Source organism: Drosophila sechellia, chromosome 3L, assembly GCF_004382195.2.
Source record: "Drosophila sechellia strain sech25 chromosome 3L, ASM438219v1, whole genome shotgun sequence".
In the NCBI taxonomy this organism is placed as follows: domain Eukaryota; kingdom Metazoa; phylum Arthropoda; class Insecta; order Diptera; family Drosophilidae; genus Drosophila; species Drosophila sechellia.
The window spans coordinates 3,307,977-3,332,032 of NC_045951.1; the positions used below are offsets into that span (position 1 = coordinate 3,307,977).

General features: G+C 43.4%; 5 protein-coding genes across 11 annotated transcripts in view; 2 read left to right on the forward strand and 3 right to left on the reverse strand.

Moving 5' to 3' along the window:
* Positions 1-209: 209 nt before the first annotated feature.
* On the forward strand, positions 210-3,480 carry LOC6610625 (mediator of RNA polymerase II transcription subunit 15). The gene is made up of 2 exons (XM_002035156.2): positions 210-943; positions 1,000-3,480. Exons 1-2 carry the CDS (start codon positions 425-427, stop codon positions 3,229-3,231), a joined length of 2,751 nt encoding a protein of 916 aa, XP_002035192.1. The 5' UTR covers positions 210-424; the 3' UTR covers positions 3,232-3,480.
* A 79-nt stretch (positions 3,481-3,559) lies between these two features.
* LOC6610626 (osteopetrosis-associated transmembrane protein 1) lies at positions 3,560-5,292 on the reverse strand. The gene is made up of 5 exons (XM_002035157.2): positions 5,104-5,292; positions 4,564-5,044; positions 4,321-4,508; positions 4,084-4,264; positions 3,560-4,031 (listed from the first exon to the last, which is right to left on the reverse strand). The coding sequence occupies exons 2-5, from the start codon at positions 4,892-4,894 to the stop codon at positions 3,724-3,726; spliced, it is 1,008 nt and encodes a 335-aa protein (XP_002035193.1). The 5' UTR covers positions 4,895-5,044; positions 5,104-5,292; the 3' UTR covers positions 3,560-3,723.
* Positions 5,293-5,908: 616 nt separating this feature from the next.
* Positions 5,909-6,191, reverse strand: LOC6610627 (drosomycin). Its single transcript, XM_002035158.2, has one exon. The coding sequence runs from the start codon at positions 6,152-6,154 to the stop codon at positions 5,945-5,947; it is 210 nt and encodes a 69-aa protein (XP_002035194.1). The 5' UTR covers positions 6,155-6,191; the 3' UTR covers positions 5,909-5,944.
* Positions 6,192-6,447: 256 nt separating this feature from the next.
* On the reverse strand, positions 6,448-6,837 carry LOC6610628 (drosomycin). The gene has a single exon (XM_002035159.2). It carries the CDS (start codon positions 6,727-6,729, stop codon positions 6,511-6,513), a length of 219 nt encoding a protein of 72 aa, XP_002035195.1. The 5' UTR covers positions 6,730-6,837; the 3' UTR covers positions 6,448-6,510.
* A 392-nt stretch (positions 6,838-7,229) lies between these two features.
* The window catches only part of LOC6610629 (spectrin beta chain, non-erythrocytic 5), a 30,767-nt gene continuing 13,940 nt past the window's right edge, over positions 7,230-24,056 (forward strand). For 4 of the 7 annotated variants that reach the window (XM_032719551.1, XM_032719552.1, XM_032719556.1 and 1 more), the window contains exons 1-4: positions 20,454-20,677; positions 21,783-21,973; positions 22,215-22,382; positions 23,902-24,018. In XM_032719551.1, the coding sequence (XP_032575442.1) occupies positions 20,596-20,677; positions 21,783-21,973; positions 22,215-22,382; positions 23,902-24,018 (558 nt within the window). In that variant the 5' untranslated portion in view covers positions 20,454-20,595. Of the gene's footprint in view, positions 7,362-8,031; positions 8,181-20,453; positions 20,678-21,782; positions 21,974-22,214; positions 22,383-23,901; positions 24,019-24,056 lie in introns of those variants that run through there. The other 3 variants (XM_032719553.1, XM_032719554.1, XM_032719555.1) reach the window with 3 other exon arrangements.

Consider the following 24,056-nt stretch of genomic DNA (forward strand, 5'->3'; position numbering starts at 1 on the left):
CCATTTTCTCTCAGTGCTGGTGCGTGCCACACAAGTGTGAAGCGATGACAGCAATTTGTTGAATGCATCATCGCTCAAATGCGATCACTCGAATGCCTTTAATTGTAGAACTGGGTTAAGCATCTGAGACTCATCCCTAAACAGTTTGGTCCAGGTCAGTAGCGGAGCTATCGAAGCTATCGTCGCCATAGTATGTATGCATTGCTATTCCCAGTGCTGCAGTTGACTTTGACACTGATCGCGATCGCGATTGCGAATGCGATCGCTCCCCCAATTTTGATTCCGAATCCACCCGAAATCCGTATAAATATGCGGAGCACACTCCACGATCGATCAGACAGCGGTCAGCTTTGGTGGTGGTCAGCAGTGATTGGACACACAGCTAGGATTTTTGACTTCGGAGTGGAAACAGGATCAGAACAGCATGTTCCGAGGAGTGCTGGTGCTCCTGCTGGTGGCCTGCAGCCTGGTGGATGCGGCCACCCATGTCAACATCTCGATTGCCCAGCAACCGGCCACGAATCCGGCGGACGTGAAGTACGTCGATGGTATGGCTCCGGCCGAGCTGAGGGCGGGTCCTCAGAGGGATGAGGATCAGCAGTTCCAGCGCATCCAGGAGCGACAGCAGCAGGTGCTATCCCAGTCCCAGTCCCAGCAACAACAGCAGCAGCAGCAACAGGTGTCTCAAACCCAGCAGCAACAGCAGCCCCAGCAGCTATCTCCTCGCCAGGGATTGGGATTGCAGCCGCCGGCTCAGGGTCAGCCACCCATGTCCAAGAACGGACGATTGCCCCGTCGCCGAAATCACAGCCGACGACCCTCCATCCACCAGCAGCCGCCTCATAGTGGCCAATTCCGGCAGCGCAACCAGCAGCTCCGCCAGAACCAGGAGTTCGAGCGGTACATCCAATCCTACCACAGCCATGGTCCCACCGTGGAGACGGTAAGTGGAAAGAAGGTAACATGTTCAGCCCTCAAGTAAACTGCCTTACCTTCCAGGTCTATGAGTCATCGAATCCGTCCCCGCAGCGCTATACTCAAACCAGCTCCGGAATAAGTCCGTCCTCGTCAGTGGACGATGCTGCTCCCCAGAAACTGGTGACGATTGGAGGACATCGGTCGCAGCAGCTGCGCATGTTCGAGCGCCAGGTGGCTGCTCCTGTTGCCACCCAGGGACAAAGTGCGAATGTGGAGGCGGCCCAGGACAGCAAGCCCATCTACGAGCCCCAGCAGGCTCCCATTCAAACGGCCAACATTGCGCCGGCGGTGAGCTCCAGTTCATCCTCCTCCTCTAGCTCCGTTTCCACCGCATCGAGTCAACCTGCTGCCCCGGCGCCCGCCCTGCCATCTGATTCTTCATCTGGCTACGACTCCGCTACCAGCTACAATCGCCCCAGCTACGATCCCAATGGCTTCAGCTACGAAGATGGACAGGAAGTGGAATACCAGGATCAATATCCGCCAGAGGTGGATGATGGCCAGGGGTACGAGGACTATGCCGATCCGTCGGGCTACCAGGGAGGTTCGGGCTACCTGCCACCTGCTCCTGCCAGAGGCTATGCTCCTCCACAGCGTCCCCTTGTCACCAAGACTATCCAAATAGTGCAGCCAGCTCTGAAGGCCAAGAAGTACGAGGTCCGTCATCCAGCCATCCAAAAGGAGTTCTATGACATCGAGGAGCGTGTGGTGATCAAGCCGGCGGGAACTCTGGTCGTTGAGCTGGAGCATCCGGTTGCCAAGATTCCCAAGGGAGAAACCCTGCTGCCTTTGGGACATCCCCATCCTGCAGTGGCTTCCGCCTACAGCAACAGCAACAATGGTCAAATCCAGTCGCAGACATATAACAACAATGTGCCCGAGTACAGGCCGTCCTATGATGCAGCTCGAGCTCCTGCCAAGGATCAGCAGCCCACCACCATCGGCTCCAGTGTGACCACAATGCCTTCCTACGATCAGCAGCCCAAAGATGACTTCGTGGAGTCCCGGTTGCAACAACAGCAGCCCCTGGGAGATGTCACCGATGGTGGAAAGAGCTCACCCTCGTTCATATCCGGAGTGGATGCCAATGGAAACGCCGTCAAGATCAACGCCAAGCACCTGTCACCCAAGATGATCCAGCGCGCGGAACCGGAGCAGGATTACTCCCGATCAGGCCAAAGGGTCTATCAGCAGAGAAACAACTTCAACCGCCAGCCATACAACCAGGACGACGACTACTTCTCGGGCGAATATCTGCCGAATGTGAGTGCCGGCAGTGTGGAGGCCAAGCCAGCGCGACTGGAACTGGCGGAAGAGAAGGAAGACGAGCGACCCACCCAGATAATCAAGCACGAGCACAAGATTCACTTGCCGCCCTCGCAGCACAACATTTACCTGGGACGCACAAGCCAAACGCCCCTGAAGGAGCGAAGGATCCAGGAGGTGCCTGCCCAGGTGACCGAGATAAAGCCCTACCTCAGGAACCACGTTGGACCCACTGTGTTGTATTCAAAGTCCCAAACTCCCAGGACGTACTATAGCCAGCCATCCCGGCAGCGCGTTGCCGAGGAGTTGGACTACAGTGCGCCCTACTCCCAGATGAGATTCAGCCCGGACAACCACTCCTCCAGACTCGTCCAGTCGCCCCAGGTGCGATACAGTACGGAGAGCCAGTCATCGCGGCTGGTTGAGGCACCCAAACCAGAGGAGCAGAAGCAGGAGCCCAAGAAGGCGCAGCAAAACACCCACATCCAAATCCAGATAGCCAGTGACCAGGAGAAGTCTGCAGTGGTGGCCACCACTATTGCTCCGGACTGCGACAGGGAACAGCAAAGAGCAGATCTGCGCCATCAGAAGTCCCAGCGCCTGGTGGAAGCACCCATCTCCGATGTATCCGCCACCCAGGCTACTCCGTCCCAATCGAAGTCCCAGCCCGATGTGGACGTCTCGCTCAATGGAGCCGCTGGCCATCTGAAACCCAACGAGAGGGTCATCGCAGCAACAGCCGCGCCAACTGATGCCTCCGCCACCAGCGAGACCTTCCACAAGCGCCGCATCGTTGTCAACCATCCATTCCAGACGGTTCGCGAAGTGGTCGAGCACGAGCCCTTCACCAACTACCATCAGATTCAGGTGAACGAGCCGGCTCCACCCTCGCACTACCACCAGGCCTACTACCAACCGGCGCTGCAGACCCACGGGAGTTTGGTCCACTTCCAGACCTCGTCCGCACATGGCAACCTATACGGATAAGGGCTTAGGATTAGGGAAGGATCCAAAGTCGACCAACGAACGAACCCGGCCATTGCACTTTCTTTGCTAATCGTTATCTTAGTGTTAGGCTAGGTGCTAAACTTATCATGTACGCAAATCCGGTGGAAGGGCCCTTTCCATGATGACATGACCCTGATCTTCTTTCGCATTAATTTGATTTAAACTCGTAGGCTTAAGTGCAGTTTTACTTGCCAATAAAGTGCATACAAAATGCTAAAAAGGAATTGATTTGCCATGTTTTGTATTTAATATATATATATTTATATATCACATATGTATATGGCTATACAATTGTTATATAAAAGTGTTTTGTTTTTGGTTAGACACAAGGCAATATATAGTTTTAGAGGGCATATTAGCTAATGAAATTCCAAATTGTTGAGCTTTGCTTCCTTAGATTGTTTAAATTTAAAAACATACTTCTTACGCTGATATCGATGGTTCTCCTAATGGACACTCCACCTGGTCTTGTTACGCTCGTTTGGGCTTTACAAGAGGCTCATCGTCACTGGAGTAGTCGGATTCGCGACTGTGAGCAACCTTTTTCCCTCTAGGAGCTTCTTCATCACTGGACAAGTCCAACAGGTGAGTGTGAGCAACCTTTTTACTACGAGGAGTTTCTTCATTACTGGACTCGTCCAACAGGTGAGGTCCAGCTCCGCTGAATACATTGGCGATCTTTTCTGTTCGGGCGGAGATTGCAACAGGATCTTCTACTGAAGTGGACAGCACAGCAGCCGTGATAAGCGTCGACGTGGAGGGCGCGTCCAGTTCAGGCTCTAAAATGCCAACAATCAGAATATGGGCTTGATCAATGACGATCTTTCCTACCCTGCTCATTGAGTAAGCCATGATTGGCCTCCCGCCGCCTGGTCACTACAATTGCCGTGATATAGAATGTGAAAATGGGCAGCAGGACTACTACCCCAACGGCGATGAGGAAGTTGGTCAGCTTCATCTCCCGTTGACAGCATTTCAGCGTTTTCGACCAATTCAGACGAGTGCGGTTCATCTAAGCAAAAGTGAAGCTGTAAAAATAGGCAAATGATATGATAAATTTGGACTTACATTGTCCTGCAGATCAAAGCACACACTTCCACCGACTTTCTTTTCCATGCTAAGGTAGAAGTCATTTAGATTAACGTAATCGTTTTTGCACTTGAAGCAAACTAAATCCGGACTAGCAGATTGCAAGCAAGTTTGCAACTGTGTTGAGCTATCGTTGTATACAATCCAAAAATTATCCCTGAAGCAATCTGGAAAGTAGGAAAAGATTAGTGAATCCCAAATGAACAAAGTACTGATGCACACTTTCGCAGTTGGCCTTTTGCCACAGGCTGGTGAGGATTCCTTGGGTGTTTGCCACTATATTGATCCTGTCCGAGTTCAAATAACGCTTGGCGCAGGTGTCATTCGCAATTAGGTTTCCGTAATCCTTGGTGAGATTGTGGTAGAGATCGACGCAGCCCTCACACAAATTCACGGGCACTGATTTCGTGGTGGCGCAGTAGATGAACTTGCTCTGTGCATCGCCAAGTTCGGCGAGCAATTTCTCGCAGGAATGTTTATTCCCGGCCAGCAGCAGGTTAAACTGTCCACATAGGGTTAGGATAAGCCCCAAGAATGCAATGTACCTCCGCATCTTTTCGTGTGCTTTGCTCTTCGCTTGCTCGAAGGAGATGGCGGAGGAAACCAGGAGGGCGGAAAGCCGGCGAATCCCCTGGTGCTTCGGGTTATTGATACGGGTGCTCGTTTTTCGCACACCCAAGTTCTTCTATGAAATATATTCTTTCTGAAGGGGAGTGTCGGGTGAGTTGCTGTTGGCATTACTAATGAAACTCACATTCTTACCTTCTGCACACCAAACAATATCACAATTTAACAAATTCTTTTATAAATTCGTATATATTTGTATTGCACTTGACTATCTGCTGGAGTAATAATCCATCAATAGTTACTGGCACACCAAATAGTTGTCCACTTGCAACAGAAGCAATTATTCTGTGTAATTTATAAACAAAACAACAGCGATTAGTTTGACGTCCGAAAATATCGAGCCTTTTACACTTCCACTTTTAGTGAGGAACCGCTATGAAAGCGTGGAACATCTGGCAACGCTAGAAAGTTGGCGCGAATTTTCAAATTTTCTTTTATAGTATTGGCCAGTTTTCTTTCCTAAATTATAATTGTAAATTCAGTTGTCTTTGATTTCTTTTAATACCCTAAGCAAATTCCTGTTTCCCCCTTATGAAGATTAATTGCTGTGAGTATCATATCAAAAATAGATCACGATGTTTACTTTAAAATTGCACGTTTCATTTAGGCAACTGCTGATCAAACTCTGAGCATTGTTTATCATTTATTTGTGAAAAATCTGTAAACAACCCTTCACAATGAGATTATTTCGATGAAAGAAAGCTAAGCGTGTTACATAAATAGATGCATAAATGCGGGGCAGTTGTAATGCTGAAATACATCTTTTTACAGATGAATGACCCAAAACAACTAACTTGTACGATTCCTTGGAGCAAATAAAGCTTGGGGTTTTTCCGTTATCAATCGAGATCCGTATGATCAGTAAAATATATAATATTTTTATCCATAGGTCAGGAAGGGTTGTCTATTTATTACCCAATACACATGGATAGACTCATCTAACCTAAATGGGTATACATGTACATGTACATCTTATTCAGCATCCTTCGCACCAGCATTTTAGACTGGGGCTGCAGTGTCCACTGGTTCGTCCTTCTCTCTGGCAAATATCTCTGCATTTCTTCCTGTGCCACACAGCACAGGAACCCCTATATCTTCCGGAAAGGCAGTCAGCATGTGATTCTTCCGCTCCCAGGAAAATCAGCATCAAGACAGCGGAAAAGATAATTGGGAACTTGATTTGCATAATTTCGGTAGGAGTTGACTTAGTTGATTTAGTAATTGACGAAATGCAACCCTCAAGAAATTGATCGCTCTCAGCTCAGAATAAGCGCTTAAATACCTCCCGATCTGTAAGTTTTGCACTCAGTAACGACGCTCTGGTGAAATTTATCTCGTGGAGATAAAAATATTTACCCAGACTTTTCGGCTGCCTTTACAATTTCAACACGTGCCGAATATAACAATGCATTGATCTGAACAATATATATTGGTTCTTGACTGGATTTTATTTTCAACAATTGTGAATATTTAGGAAATTGGATTTTGGGATTGATACATATTCATGCTGAGTTCATAGAAGTGGTCCAGTTTCGGGGAAATTTAGCATCCTTCGCACCAGCATTGCAGCCTGGCACTGCAGTGACCACTCACTCGTCCTCGTCCCTCCTCCCTGCAAACCCGCCTGCAGGTCTCGTTGTCCCAGACGGCACAGGGACCTCTGTACCTGCCGGACAGGCAGTCGGCATCGGCTTCCTTGGCGCCCAGGACGACCAGCAACAGAAGAGCGAGGAAGGTGAACAGGAACTTGATCTGCATCATTTTCAGTAGTTTTCGGGGTGCTCGTTTTCTTTGATGTACTAATCAATTGAGATTCGGATCGAATTTGTTTTCAAGTGCTTTTCGACGAGCTTATATAGGGCTGGACTAGTCGATGTCGCTGCCAGCCTCGTTCGATTTTATTTATTGATACAACATTTTGTCTGGATTAATATACAATACACACAATATAATTGTAAGAACGTCTCTCAATCTAGATCGCATGAATGGTTCAAGGAAAAGCAAAAAGTAAATGCACTAAATATCACAACCCAAACAACAGGATAGAGATATTCGCTGCTTAGCGCTTATTGCTTAAAGCACTTATATTTTCGAATGAAATTTTATAAAGTTTAAATCCCAACGGAGGGCGCCAAATTCGATATAAACATCGATAACTTTATGTAGAAGTGTGACCATGTTATCGCGAACCTGGAATACCATGACTTAATTTTCAAATTTTACTGAGAACCGGATCGGCTATTTTGAATAGCCAGTTATTCTCTGATCGGCGATTTGACAAGACGTGCGCGCGGACTGAATATTGGATCCCAAAACCGCTAACTGAAAAATAAATAAAGCCGTGCAAAAAAAATAAAAAGTAAAGAAACAACAAGCGGGCCAATAAGTAAAACGTAATCAGCGTTTCAATTCTCTCTTTTATTTGCGCTCTCGCTCTCTTAAGCTGCTCACATTGCACATTGTTGTTGTTCTGCTCGTTGTAGTTTTTGTGCTAATTAGAAAATTCAATTGTTGTTGCTGTTGCGCCGGTGTTTAAAACGCGGCTATTTCTAATTACTGCCCCAAAACAGAAATGAAAACACCAAAACAATAGAAAAAACCCACTAATCTGGTTTTTGCGTGTGAAAGCAACTGGTGTGCATTGGAATTTGTTATTAAGGTCGAAAAGCAGCAACAAGTGACAAAAATTCTTTGGCATAAATTAAAACAGAATCCCCAAAAAGCGGTGAAAAACGTTAAGATTTCTTCGGTTTTAACACTTTTTCGGCTTGTTTTTGTAACCAAAACCAAAGAACGCCGCTTATGGTCGAACAACAAAAACAACTTTCCGGTTTTTCTCCCACTTCTGCTCCCCATCCTCCTCCATTCCTTCTCCTCCTGTTCGCGTTCTCTTGTTTTTTATAACCATCTTCGTCTGCATCTTTCGATTTTCACTCTGTGCGTGTGTGTCTGTTTGTGTGCGTGAATAAGAAAAGTGGGAAGAGTGGCGAAAGGAGGAGAAAGATCGTAGTGAAAACAGTCGGCGAAAAAACAAATAAATACGGGAATTTATGTTAATTGCAGCAGCTAAGAACGAGAACGGAAAGAAGTAACTGCAAAGCAGGAGGCATCCAGATATCCAGAAATCTGGAGAATAAATATAATTTCTTGTGCGCCAGGATACTAACGTAAATCATTCACGCTGGATTTGGGATACTACGAGGCTGTCAAAGGTAAGCGAAGTACAAAAACCGGAATGGAAGAGAGAAGATCGTTAAAAAAATATGGGATGTTTTACGGTCCGATGCTCCACTTTATAAGCCAATAAACCCGGCGCAAGGTGTTGCATAACATCGCTGCGGCTCCCAAACTGTAAACGGTAAAGGGCACTCCCGATCCCGGCTCGATCTTCCATTTAATACCACCTATCCACATCCACTTCCACTGTGGTCAAGTAGCGTGCGAACGGGTCGTAAAGACTGCCAGGCTGTCATATACAGGCATACATACAGTCTAGTCTGGCTTGGAGGACCTCACTTAGCTGAAATATAGCTTAACAAGATATTAAGTATTTATAAAGTGTAACTAAGAACGTGTGAGTTCCAATCTATAACTATTCCTTGTTGTAAGTTTAAGGGCATCTCAAGGCTTCTTCAAGATGCTAAAGCTTATAAAGTCTTATTTTCAAATCTATATTAATGACAAATCCTCACTGCAAAGGAGACTTCCTTGAGCGTCTCAGTTGTGGAGGCTTTCCTGTAGTTCTGCTGTGAATTAGCATAACGAGGGTATGGGGCATGGGGATTCCCTCCCTCTTTTCCCTTCGCCCGCTCTCGCTGGGCACAGGTGTCTCTAAACCAGGCTCTCTTTCTTTCTGGGCTGTGCTGGCCAGTCGTAAACTAGGCTAAATAGGGTCTAAGCCCAAGCACGTTTTGGCCCTCGCCCTCTTGTCGCTCCCCACCCGTTTTGGCCGTCTCGCTTTGGGCTTGGTTTATTTTTAAACCGCATTCCGCTCGTTCAGAGGCTTTCTCGCTCTGACTGGTTGCCTGCTTGCTCGCTCATTAGGCATGCTGCAGCACCGTTAAGCGTGAAAGTTTGGGAGCCACTGGCTGCGCACCGTGATTTGCAAAGTGCAATGGCAATAAATGCATTCGCAAGACAATTGCCGCTTAAATTCAATTACACTCAACGGGTCAGCCAAGAGGCGAACGACTATCAACAAGGCCAAGGCATGGCGTCGTGTGGTGCGTGGGGGGGGGGGGGGGTGCATCGCAGAGGCGGGGGGAAAAGGCAACGCCCCCAATGCAGCAGCCCATTTGCATACAGTTGCGGCCAGCTCGATAATAACACATTAAATGTTGTCTTGTAATGATTAAATGAGATCTTAACAAAGTAGTGTTATAATAATATAACAGCGTTTAACCTCTTTACGTTAGCATTTTGCATTGCAACCACGAGTTCAAATATTAAAGTGTAGTTGGTTTTATATGTTATATGCTAAAACGATTTGTTGAACGTGAGCTCTGTATGGAACCAAGATAATTTAGCAAGTAATTAAAATGGGCAACTAAAAGTTCTAAACATACCACCCCGAGTGTTTCTGTTTGTAAACAGACGCCGATCTCTGCAGGAAAAGTGCAATAACAGCAATAGACAGCAGTAGTCCAGTGGCTCTCAAACTGGCAGCGATATAAGTAAAATTCCTATTGGAGTGGAGACTCAGTTGGTCCATTTTTCAATTCTTTTTACATTCCCCTCGAAAAAAGACCCAAGCACAAGCAAATGACTGCACATGGACTTGTTTATATCTTTGCTCTTTGTTGTTGTTTTTTCCAATTAGATGTCTGCACTGCAGCTGGGCGGTGTTGTTCTTGTTGCTGTGGCCGTGCTCTTATTGGAGTTTTTAAGGCGGCATTCTTTGGGATTTTGAGCAATTTGCGCGCTGTACTTTTCGTTTCAATCGATTCCATTTCAAGTGACTCCTTTCCTCTTTTTGACCAGTGTAAACTGTGCATAATCCCCATTCAAAATCAGCCAAAGAGTCAATCAATCAATCACCGCTTTATTTCCGAACCACACCGCCTACCCATCAATCAAAGGCCATAAAGCAAATTTAGAACGACTTTTTGTGATTTTACGAAATGGGTCTTATCGCTGTGTCAGCATTATGAGGCGGGTACAGTCAAAATTGGTAAAAGGAAACTCTGTTTTAGGTGTAAATTGTATTGTTGCATTTCGAAATATTATGATATGTATTCATATTTTATTTAAACGACCAAATACTTAAATTATTCTGATTCACTTGCAATGCACAAAAAAGGTTTTAGTATCATGCATTAGGCAATCCCATCTGTAGTTTTTCGAACTGTGGTCAGTTTCGAGTGGTTATGAAATCAAAGGGACTGAATCATAAAGATAAACCAATTGCTCGACTGCAAGTGATTGGGGAGGAGTTGTAATTGTAATTACCCCTAAATGAAATGAAAGGCCGCCGGAGTTAATGGCAATTGACTTGCTGAACTCGATTCCGCAGAGGAGCATTGCCTTCTGCGATCCGTTTCGGTTGACAATGTGAAATGCATGCATTCAATATTATTTAACCCATTTGCGCTTATCTCTGGGTGCAAGTCCGACATCATTGATTGTAAGTAATCTATTCGGAAAACATTAAAAATAACTAATGTCACTTGCCAAATTGATAAGCAATGGAGCACCCCTTTGGCAAAATATCCCATCTGACACGATCGGTGTGAATGATGTTATTATGATGTGCATACGATTCCAAGTTCTTTTCTAAAATACTTCCCTATGAATCTATTCATTATTTAGGACATGACTAATTGCTATAAAGTACTCTATAAGGTATACTCTATAAAGTATACTTTTTTAAATAAATAGATTTGTTGGTCGAGGTATAAGAACTGAATCCCCGAGTTACGTTTATAGGAATTTTTTAGACCTGTACTTCTGTTGGTAACTATCTTAAGTTGGATATTATTTCTTGTTTATTTCTGAGAAATAACTAATAGTCTCGTTTTTTTCTGTGCATGCAAATTACTTGGGAAGTAATTAGAAAATAACCGTAAGTCGTGTGCGAAATAAACCGCTATATACAAGAGAATTTCTCGCTCTCTTTGGCTGCCCATTTCACTTGTCTATCAATTGTGCGGTTTTCTTAGTTTTGGAAGTTTGGGAAAACTTGGCCAGCTTCAGACTTCCAACCAGTTTTTATCTTTTCCTGAGCGCGCGCCAAAAACCAAAAACTGAAAACCAGCAACAACGTGAAATGCACATTCAAGGCTATAAGCCAGTAACAACAACTAAAAGTAAACTTGCTCAGGAACTGGTTTTCTTCTGGTCTTGTTTTTTTTTTTTTTTTTTTATTATTTATTTTATTTCGTATTTTGTACTCGCACTCGCGGTTTGCTTTCTTTTTCTCATTTCGGTCTTGTAAGTCGCAGTCTGTCGACCGAGTTGGCCAAAAATCTGCCCAGACCAAAGTGCTTATCACCGGGGTCCCTCGCACAACAATAAATAACGCAGGAAATGTGCCCACACAAAACGCTTCAGAGGGAAATTATTTATTTTCTTGGGAACGTCAAGGCTTGGCGGAATTTCGTTAGTCGTTACTATGTGGCTAGGCGATTACCGAGATCGGTTCCCAGCCAAAGTTCAAAGTGCAAGATCGTTAATTCTTGCCTCATATGAGTAAATATGCAATGCAGATTGTCTGGAAAATTATTTAAATATTGCAATGATGAATAAAAGTAATAGCCAGGCTTTACTACTCTTGCCAAACTATGAAGTTGTGTTGTGAACTTACTGGCATTTTGAAACGAGCATTGGTATTTTAAGAATTCAATTTCAAGGTGGCAGCTTTTTAGTATCTTTAAGATATCAATATAATTGGCAGATCAGCTCGGTTTTTTTTTGGCTCCACTCACCTAAAAACTTCAAATCATTTATGCGCAGGGTTATGATTGTTGGGTTCCATTGTGTTTCACTCCGATGCCAGAGCGAATCGGTGCCACCTGGGAGCCATTATTTCGCATCGTGGAGGCGACAGGAGGGGATCGCGATGGCAACCTTGAAACCTGCTCTTGCCTTCCTTTCTGCCAGGTGAAATTTCGCGGCCAAGAGGTGGCTCTCTTTCACTCGGCTGGCAGCAGAAAAGGCCCCGAAGATTTGGTCTTTGTTTTGGCCAGGCTTTCGAGTTTGCGGACCTGGGCCATAAACAATTGTCAGCAGGTTGTTCGCATTTAAGCTTATTTATTATGAAGCCGTCTAGCTTTTTTTTGGAGTTTTTGGCGAGTCTGTGGAATTTGGCTAATCGAGTCAAGTGTTTGGCGCACCGAGTGGCTTCGGTTTCGGTGCTCGAGCTCAATGGAACCCGACTTATCCAGCGGAAGTGGTCGAAATTCCGGTTAGTCAATAGTTTTTTTTAGTTTTTTGCTTGGCTCGACCAGTAGCACAGAAATAGAAATCTTATCAGCAGAAAACAAAAAAGAAAGAAACATTAAATATAGCCTTGACTGGGCTCTTAAATCTGAGCAATTTGCCAATCAAGCGAGAGAGTCCGAAATCGGAGAAACTTCCACACGAAAACGGAAAGACAATGCCAAGTTTAAACGAGTGAGATTCGCGACTCTCTTCGCATTGAATTCTTCTTGTTTTTACGGCCACGGGCCCAATCAAAATATTTAGCTTATTAGTTGCGAGAAAGATCAACAAACAGCCGATCAAAGTCAAAGAAACAAACAAAAAGTTTCATTCATCAAAGGAGCAGCGTGAGAGCTGCAAAGACCCTTGGAGTCTTTAGATCTTTTAATGTTCGTGGGACAGTGCTTCAAGTGAATATATATCGTTTGTATAGTTCGCTAAGAATCTATTACATGTTGCATCACATCAAAGACTTACTAAAGGTGCCAAAGAACATTCATTTGCCTAAATCTGCAAAGTTTAAGCTACTTCTGCCTACAAATGACTTCATCCTGTCTTCTCTATTGTGTGATATCATCGCCAACAGCAGATCCCCAGTTAGCTTTACAGTTGCGAACCGCACTGTGGCTGCATATGAATTTGCCTTTTTGGCCGAGGGCCTGTGGCAATTAATTACATTTTGCGCACTTTGTTTCCGCTGACTGGAAGCGGTAGAATTTTGTACTCTTGTGCTGTAATTATTTCTTCTCCTTTGTCTGGGTTTTCATTACGCTTTTTTTCTTTTCTTATATAAGGTATAAGGGGTATGCGGGGTATGCGGGGTATATAAGGTGAGAGGAGCCATGGAGCTTGTGAAAACTATCAAGGGATGTCATCGCGTCGTTACCAACGATAAAGAGATGAAGCCATAAAAGCGCCGCTGGTTCTTGGCCTGTTGGCTTTTTGTGTTTGTGGTGCAACGGTTGTCGATGTTTTTGGCCAGTTCTTCAAGCCAACAAGAAGGTGTTGATGACTGATGGTTGATGGTTGATGGTTGATGGTCATTCCCCGAGTATTCCCCACATTACCATGCTCTCGGTGGTGGGGCATTGATTTCGCATTTAGTGCCCATGCAGCTGGGTTCCCGAAGAACAATGCGCATGTGTGCTCGTACTCGCACTCGTAAATTGTTTCTGGGCTCCCCTGTCTTTCCACCGAAAACCAACCTCGCTACTCTGGTTTGCATACCTCGCTGCGTAGAATCGATCGGAATCAAAAAGCGTAACAGAGCCAAAGCAGAAATGCCAAATATTTAAGCGGCCCAAAAGCACAGCTGTGAAGGCTTGAAGGCTGTCAAAAGACACTGGCCAAAATATTGTGGTAATCGTGGTATAATATAACATATACATAAATCAAAAAGGAATAATATTTAAAAGGAAAACGATTTCATAGTAATACGTTAATATCTTTATTAATGTTATGCTGGAAGAAATCCCATTACTAGTAATTGTTTTTAGGCATATAAAAGGCATTGATTGTGGAATCTTATTAAACATATACCCGTTTTTTTTTCACTGTACGTCCTGAGCCCTCCTCTGCTTGGGCTTTTGAGCCCGGTTCGAGGCGGTACTCGCGTCTTACCTTGCTAGAGGCTTTGGGTTTTGGCTTTGACTTGGCTTGGCCCGGCTGTTCTTCTTTCACTTCGGCATTCCTTGGCGTACTTTTTGTAAATGGTTCTTTCTCCTCGGATTTTCGTGAGTGCGTGAGTTTTGCGGTTATTTATGTTATAAGCGTTATGCGTTCCAGTTCTTTCACATGGATTTGCCCGGCTAAGCGATCAGTTAAAGCCAGCCAGTTAAGGCATTTTGAGCTAAAGACTTCGGATGATGATGATGACACGAATGAAATGCCTTGAGTAAATTACTGAAGTGGCTAACTGAAATGCCAACTGCTAATGGGGCCTCGAAGGCGAACGGAAAGAGGTGACTTGTCTAACTATAATTTGTCCCTGCAATTTATGACTTTCTTCGATTCAATAAGTTTATGGCCCACGCGGTGGACTTTGCAGATAGAAGCTATCTGTAAGGTGATAGATAGTGCCCCACGGTAGTTATCAACTGTCGAACTTGCGATAAAAACTGATTAAATGCACTTTGCTTATGTGCAGGAATCGATGAAAACAGCTCCATGATGTCAGAGCTTGAATGAGTCAGACTCTCAAGTCTGTGAGAAAATCGAGAATAGTTTTACAGGCTAGCTGAGCTATAAACAATTAAATCGTAAGGCTACTGATTTAATAAATATATATAAGAATCAAGCTTGGAGTAAAAGTCTTATGTTGGCCAATCGAAGACCTTTTCTTTTTCAGACTTTTCCAACCATCGAAGCTCTAGTATAACTAATTCCGAGAATTGTGACAGTGTCTTGTCATATTAATTAGCTGGGAACGCAGATCAGCTCGGAGTCCGATGATCGAGCGGTTTTATAGTCGTGACTGGTGGGTTACAGAATGTTTTACATTTGCATGCAGCAAAAAGCAGGCCGCGTAACCTTGAGATCGCTTATATAACACTATATTTTAAACCAAGTCGACAAAAAATGGCTAAAAGGTTATGTTCCCGCGGCGACTGAAAATAAAATTACACGCTTAAATAAGAAAATATTTACTTTAACGCTGACATCAGACAATCAACAAGTTATGCACGGAAAGCGGCGCAAAAGAAATGGGGGGAAGTTGAACGGCTACGTGGAACTTTCCAAACAAGATATTCTCCAGAAGTCTGCTCTTCTTTGGGGTTCTGTTTGTTGTAATTTTTACCGGTTTCCGACCGAAAAAAATATGTGTCTGCTGCGACTGTTTAGCATTGTAGCGTGAAGTCTTATGATCTTCATTTCCCATTTTTCCATATTCCATATTTGCGATTTTGATTATGACGCGCCGGGCAGCAACCAGCAAAGTCTTCATCAGCGAGTTGCGAATGGGAATTTGCATATGCCGCAAGGCAGAAACGAGTTTCGCATTCCTTCACTTGGCCACCCGGCAGATTCGGATCCGCAGAGAGTTCCCCAGGGCACTTGGATTTAATTAGAGGAATGTGCAAAGTAGATTTGCGTCTGGGGATTACCATGAAATATGGTAGCCAAATTGTTATGATAAGCTATCTACAAGTTTTGGGAATGTTGCTTGGGAGAGAGCTTTTTCAATGGCCAAAAGTGGCATTCAGATACATTCAGAAGATTACTATAAAATCTTATTATCCGATCAGGAAAATTTTACTTTCATGTCTGCAGTACACAAGGCTTTACCTATCTCTATGTTTTACCTATTTCTATTTTTTAGGGATTAAAGCAAAATCTCATTTGCAAGAAAATTGTAAGCGGACTTAAGTTTTTCTGCTCAATAAGCTTGGCGATTTTATTAAAGAAAGCCAAACTATTCCATAGAGTTAGTGGGAGAAGAGGGGACTTTGGGAACCTTTGGGAATAAACCTCGATCTCTCTTAATAAGCCATCCCAAGCTATTGCTATTTTTATGCGAAGACCTCTCTTCTCGAGGGCTCTTCAGAAAGCACTCGAGAGTAAAATTATGCATGAAATGTTTGCACACAAAACCGCAAAAACGTATAAAAAAGTGTTCTCCAATGTGCTTATAACGTCATCGAATCTGAATTTTTGTCGTGTAATTGTAAACTTGACTTTTTGCTGCCCGATTTCGGTCTGTGGTTTGCGCAACGTGCTTTTTGAAGTCGGAATGCAGTCTTGTTTTTGGGCTGTCTGAAATAACAAACCCATATCTGACTGAGTTCGTGGCTCGTAAAAAACACATCAAAATCGTTTGATACTCATTTAAAAGTCATATATTATGAACGATCATACACTATCAGCGATGTTAAACAACTCTGATGGCCCAGAACTTTCAAATTTATATTCCCATTCCCGCTTAATGTAACAAATTTATATTTCTTTTTCGATGACGATTTTATTTTTATGGCCCGACACTTGAGTAAACATTTGTTGTCTCTCGATTCTGAGGCTTAGCCAATTAAAAATTCAATGGGTAAACTCTCCGCCAAGGGCTTCTCACATGATTTCAATTTCAATTAGGTTCTTTAAAATAGATGTTTAAGATATGAGTTATGACTAGATTGTTTTCGTGACATTTTCGGGTCTCGGCTGTCAAAAATGAAATTGAAATGTTCTCCCTCTTGTCAGACGATCATTTGATTGCCGTTTGGTCGTACACTTTAATTAAAAGTAAAACGTTGCGAGGGTTGCTGCCGATAGGAGCGACCTTACCCCACTGAACTCTGAGGGAAAATAGCCCAACCGAAACTGAATCGATAAGGCGAACTTTTGGAAACTTCCTGCGAAATCCCCAGCTAAGTGTTAGATTGTTGTGCAAATATTGGACTTAGTCGTGAGTGGTATGTGTTTGTCATGAGTGCTGGCTCATATACTATATATACTATGTATACAATATATACTATCCAGATATCACTTCGATGACTCAAACTTCGTTGAGCTTAAAATTTTGGGTTCACACGTGTTGCGGCTTTTATTGAGTCTCCCCCATATGCAAATCATCTGCGATTAAGTCATATTTTTGGCGCTATTCGAATAGGAAGTGGGTAGATGAAACTAATTAATCAGAAACCAGCTTTTTTTTGGGAAAGAAAACAAACAGAAATACAATTGGTAGAACAGCTTAGCCTCGACTTTTGAATAGTTTGAAAGTTTCTGCTGGCTTTCGACAATTTTCTTTGTGTCATTCCAGTGAAAGTTTCCAGTTTTCCCATAAGAGATAAACGAACTTCAGTGTGATTGTTCAGTGTAATAATCGAGTTACATGGTCTGTTTCCGCTTATACGTTTCTAGTTTGTATCTCAAAATCTTAGAATACTGTTGTAGATAATCAATCAAAGCGATTTAGTCACACTTAACGCCCATGGATCTGCGAAATCCATAATTGCCTGGCACTTCCCACCAATCAAAGGAAATCAATCAAAGTTCATGGCTTCTTGGAAACCTGTTCGTTCCTTAGCTCCTCTCAACTGTTACAGAAACCATCTGGCTTAATGGGCCTATATCCGCCATATCGAATCTTAATTACACCACAATTAAATGAAGACGCGTGCCTAGTTCCTCCTTGGTCGCAAAATTAATGGATCTTCCGTTGATTCGCATCTCCAATCGATTAAAATTTATTATGAATTCGGAACCGCCCTGTGAATTTCATTTTTAATTGATTTTTATTGTGCTCAAAAGATGAATTTAGAGAAATTTGTTTTGTGGAATTTGTGCTATATCTATGGAATCTCAATAAATCCCACCCGTTGTCATCTTCATTTGCTTCTTTTGTCCCCGGAGATTTCTATTCGTTAAAAAGTGATGTCATCGCTTGACTATTTAATTTTTGGATTCTAATCATGGCTCGATGGATTTTCCCAGCCCGGAGAAAAGCGCTGAAAAGCCGTTGAAATGCGTCAATTGAAAACGGTTTTCATTGCCAAAGTCTCACTGACAAAATCAGTTAAAACCGATGAAGCGGCGCCCCAAAATAGCATTTGCATAATCAAAAGCCAAATAAAAAGAACTCACGAAGGCAGGGAGAAAACCAACTCGAATTCGGTAGCCGGTGGCGCATGCGCAGAACCCTGAAGAACATAACGAATTTTTGGGCTTTGAATGAAACTCAGATTCGAGGTACGATGATGTCATCAAAACAACATGGGTTGCGGGTGTATTTTGTGTGTCTATCGCATCGTATGTGGTACAGCCCCTCCGGGGGGCGTGACCAAATGCCAAAAAGCAATAATAAAGGCAATGGCCACGAGGAGCTGGGGGCTTTTGAGTGTGGCTCAACATTGACTAATTTTCGCAAATAACTTTTGGGGCACATCACATAGACACACGTCCGATTGTACCAGGCAAGTCAAAAAGTGAAAAAAAACATGAGCGGAGTGAAGCTCTCTATAAACAATTTCGATTTCAACAAAAGCAAGAGGCAACCAGGCAACCAAGAGCCATGAAAGCAATCGACGAGCTATGTAATATTTCTTTGGCATTTGTATCGCTATGAGACAATAATCAGCCAAAATGTTTGGTAATCATTCGAAGCTCCACCCAATAATTTGGGTTTTAATGGAGTTGGGTGAATATTTGAATTTATTGATGAGAAAAGAGTGGAGATAGATACATTTCAGTTCATCTATCTATCGCATACATCCCCGATTAAGTTAAGAGTATTATAACTTGAAGTAAATCATTTCAAATGATCATAAATCTCTGTTTAACTTTAGCAGAATGAAAACCCCACTCTATAGATCATTTCCAGTTTAGTTCTATTGTTTAAATTAAATCCAAGTCTGTGGCTCTTTCCTCTCCAGCTTAGCTGTTTTCTCTTTGAAATTGTTTGTTATTTTCTCTGGTTGATTTTGGAAATTGTTTAGCATGCCAGGCACAAACAAAAGAATTTATATCACTGTGGGTTTCTACTTGTTGTGTTGTGTCAATCTGTATTCTTCTTTTCGACTGAGGCAAAAACTGAATTTTAATTTCCAGTCACTGATGAGGTAATTTTATGCGTAGAAATTTTTGACAACAAAGATCACCAATTCCCTAATTTGCCGTGCTATAGGTCTCATTATTTTCCGTTCAAAGCGGAGATGACAGAAAAATTACGCTTTTATCAGATACATGCCATCACTCACGCAAAAGTAATTAAAATCTGTAACTGCCTCGGATGTTATCTGAGTAGAAAAAGGTTGCCAAAAAAGATGCCTAACTTCTTTTTGATATATTTTAAAGTATCATTTAATTCGGGATTTGCTAAATGATATGTGTGACTTAGCGTATGGGCCATAAAAATTAAGCATACAAAATGCTAAATGTTTATTGATTTATGCAAATTCTTACACGACTCCGAGGTTGTTGCACGCCTTGTTCATTAGCTAACCGTGTATGTGGAACACTGCGAGATTAAGATCTGCTAAAGAGAGCTAGAGATCGCCGAAGAAGTCGAGAAACTATAAAAATCGTTTTCAAAGTGTTTGCGATGAGTGAAGTGTGGTGGTTTATAAATAGAAATAGAAGGCGCGCAATCCGAGTGTTCCTGCTCCCAGCTGCCGCGCATGTGCTCTGCTACCATGTTGTATCCCCCGATTGAAGTAAACAGGATGCCCGGAATTTCGAGCCTTGGTTCGCATTTGCCCCTGACTTTGCCGCTGCCTCCCTTTTCCGGCGACTTCAGTTGTATATATAGTTTATGGCCAGAGACAGCTGTGTGTCTGTTGGGGGTACGTTCTATTTTGGGGATAAAGGAGTCACAGTTTTAATTGCTTTTCCTGCTAAGCCTAAAGTTATGCCGCACTCCGCATTTTCCAGGCTTTGTTTGCCACTCGATAGTGATAAGCGTTGAACCTTATCGCGGTATGGTAAAGTTTATTGTCACACTGGCCGTGTTGGTGTTGCTGTTGTTGGTTCTTTATTGTTTAGTTTTCACCTCTTTTTAATTGATTTTTCTATTTGCGAAAGCGAAGTGTTCTGTTTGCCAATTAGCCGCGAATGCCTTCCAGGTGACCTCAACGCCATTGGCGGCACACATATGTATAGTAATGATCTATCAGCGGAGTTATGACACCCGACCCGAGTAGGCAGCGGATTATAACTCTTTGGCATGATGTCATTGGGAATGATCGAATTTGGCAGCTATTCTAAATGGCCCATTCATTAGTCTGCGGGCTGTGATAGGGCGCCATAAATAACTTGATATTGGAAGTGCATTTCCCTCTATACATATCCGAGGTATGCGGGATTTATGGGCAGATAAGATAAGCCGACAGGGTCTATTGGCTATTTGTCAAGGCAAGGATTTCCAGATACCTTAACCGTTTTCTCATACTGCTATCAGTACGTGCGATAAAGGGAATTCACCATAGGCCAGTAGAAGCATTTTTGTCGCCACTCTTGGCTTTTGGCTTTTAATTCATCTGATAAACAGAGCCAAAAGGGGGAGGAAGCTTTCCCCCACTCTACATTTTTGGGGCGAGCAAAATGTTGGGTTCACATTGTTTTTTAGTGACCAAACGGCGCGGGCTCTGCGAACATCTGACCGTAGGAACGAAACTTAGTGTCGAAATACAAAACGAAAGATTAGCTTTAAGGAACGGCACTCGGTGCTGAAAGCCCGGATATCTTGAGAAATACCCTCGAAATCACTGATCAAAGGCCATGGAGTACAACAGTGTGCTGCGCTCGAATTTCTCGCGCAACGAGTATCGACGATATATATCCTATGAACGGCAGTCGTTGGGTAGGTTTCTGAACTTGAACTTTTCCCCTGGCAGCTCGCGATCATTATACAATCCCGAAACGAAAGTAACCTGCTCTTATCTATCTCAGTTGGTTGGAACTTCATTTTTGGTTGATAAGAGCGCAAATATTTGGCAAATGAGTCAACGGCCCAGAAATATGGTTTCGCTTTCTGCAGTTTCCGCTCCATTTCCGTCCACTTTTTAACATATTCTCTTGGCCAGTATTACGTAAAACGAACCGTTGATAAAAAAGTAACAAAGTCGTGAAGCATGGGTATGAAGTAATTTTGGCAGTCGACAGATAAGCTCGCAGAACCACTATCGCTGGGCAGCGACTGTTTTGATTTCCATACGCTTGCTGGGGGTATATCTACTGGGTCGGAAAGTTGGTCACAGCTTGGTTTGTTTATAGTTGATAGAGCTGAAGTTATCTTACACTCGTTTGAAGATACTTTTCTTTTTCACAAGGTAAAGCTACTTGAAATAAAGCAACAGATTGCTAATTTCTGCATCTTAAATTTATTTCACGATATTTCAAAATTCACTATCAAGCTTACTCGAAATGTGTTCACAATTTTGTTCAATTAAGATCCAAATGTGCAACGCCAATCGACACATGGCTTATCTTTACGGGTCTAGAAATCACAACTACGTGATGAGGTGTTCGAATAAAAAGTGCTTGTTGGTTCTTCGTTTGAAATACCCGTTGGTAATCTTTGACATTATGGGAACCCGCTGATGGAATAATTTAAAATTAGGAATTACGTTTGACATAATCGAAAGACTACAAATAAACTGCCTTGGAATGTGGTTCTAACTTTAGGCAGGGATTTTTATAGAGGCAATTATGTTGGCGATAACTCGTTATCTCTAAATTAATAGGTTCGTACGTCACGGTTGTGCTTTCCCTATCTCTGCCACATACTTTTCGTATTTTTCCTCTATTTTCCCTATGCCCATTATTGATTTTGGTCTGTTGTCAGGTGGTTTGCCCATTTCTCTTTCCTGGAAAAAAAAAAATCAAAACAAACACTTAAGCTAAACGTTTTGCGTTGCATTTGTATGACTTCGAACTAATCCGAGATTTTTGTTCCCCCCACTTAGCATCACAATATGAGCCGGGAGGCTACTCCGCGCTGCAGACACCGACGCCTTCCAATCGCAACTCCGCCAACATGACCCAGCGGGACGGCATCATCAAGTTCGAGAACGAGCGGATAAAAACGCTGCAAGAGGAGCGCTTGCACATTCAGAAAAAGACATTCACAAAATGGATGAACTCCTTTCTGATCAAGGTGGGTAAACTACTTGAGTCACTCATCACTCTGAGTACTTTTAATTTAATTACTATTAAGTACAAATGAAAGAAATGCTTTGTTTTCATTGTTTAAAAACTATAATTTCTCGATCAAAGTGATGTATTCAAATGAAAGCGCCATATGTATATGACACTTGAAATTTTGATTGGAAGAAACTTTTATGGCACCACCAATTTATGAATGCAACTCACATTTGGGCTTATCGTCTTCTTTGTAGGCCAAAATGGAGGTCGAAGACCTATTCACAGACCTGGCCGATGGCATCAAACTGCTGAAGCTGCTGGAGATCATATCGTCGGAGAAACTGGGCAAGCCGAACAGCGGACGCATGCGCGTCCATAAAATCGAAAATGTCAACAAGAGTCTGGCATTCTTGCACACCAAGGTGAGATATGCCACATGAATGGTGGCGAGTGAAGGGAGTGAAGGCGTTGCAGTTGCTGGAAGACCAAAGACCGAAGACTGAAGACCGAAGACTGGAGAGTGTAGAGCTCTCTACGCATTTGTAGAAAGTGCAAGTCGCGCCTGCGCAGCTGCGCGTGGCCATTGCGTGCTTTGTTTGCCGTATGAGGTGTACGGATCTGGCTCTTGGAGTCGGGATCTCGGATCTCGGGGAAGCGGGAAGTGTGAGGCGACGCCAAGACATGGCGAAAAAGTATATATTTAATTACCTGGCCTGGGCACCGCGTTTTCTTGGCAATATCTAAAATATTTGCATACTTTCTAATGCATTTTTTCCTTGACTTCACTTCACTTTGTTGCGCTTGGCACATTTTCCACTGCCGCGCTCATACTATACATGTGTACTTTCTTTGCACCTCTCGTGTGCATTCGATTTTAATTGAGCAAAGTGGGAGCTTAGCGTGCGACATAGTTTCGAATCTTCTGGCTAGTCAGGTGCCTCTGCTCTAATCTAATTAGAAGCAATTAAAACGCAGCAAATTGTCCCACTGTCCAACTAATTCACTTTGTTTCTTAAGCGGCGAAGCAGTGAAAGTTTTCGGTTTTACTTTTCACCATTCCATTTCGTATTTCATTTGTTTTTCGGGCTTGTCTTTTGTGTGTGACACGGGTATTGAGTGCATTTTAATTGGTTTTTAGGCTTGAAAGAAGCCCGAGCGAAAGATTTACGCACAAGCGAGCATTCGATGGAGGATCCCTTGGGGACCCATTGAAGCGTTCAGCGGAGCACGACTCTCGGAATTTCCAGTCGCCATTAGGAGAACCAAAAGGCGTAGCTCCCCACTAAACTTTAATGTACCAGAATAACTCGGAACGAGTCTATTAATGCAAACTGTTTGTCGGGGTATGGGAATAAAGTTAGCCTTCTTTTGAACTATTAAAAACGATAAACTGACATGCATAAATTATAAATCTATAATTATGCACAAAATCGATCATAAATCTGCCATTAACCCTCCTCCAGATTCCTCTCTATTTTCTATGAATTTAAAAAGAAGCCGTAATTGGTTCTTAAAAATATAATTCGTAAACTAGTTTCCCGTAAATGCTACTCCAACTCAATTTTCCACTGGACATAAATCAGCAACCAACCGCTGGCCACTTTGTAGCTATGATAATGCGATTTAGATCGGTATCAGCTAGTAACTTATGCTTTCCTCGCTGGGATTATCGTGCGCGTTACCTGACCCACTATAAATGCAAATGGCAGGCGGGCGACCCACATGAACCCGCCGGGGGTCAAGCACCTCCACCTGATAAAGCGTGACTTGCTGGACAGGCGCAGACCCAGTTCGGATGTATCGGTATCTGTGGGATGTGGAACTCTTGGTAACCCAATACGCAGCTTACCCACTCCACTCACCAAACGGGAACTGAAAGAAATGCAGAAGAGATAGTGTGGAGTGGAGAATGGAAATGCATGATGGTTTCTTTCGTTTTAGGTCCGTCTGGAGTCCATTGGTGCTGAGGACATCGTCGATGGCAACCCCCGTCTCATCCTCGGTCTGATCTGGACCATCATTCTGCGGTTTCAGATTCAGGAAATTGAAATCGATGTGGTAAGTTGTCCTTTCGCAAGTCGCATAATAAAAGTGCT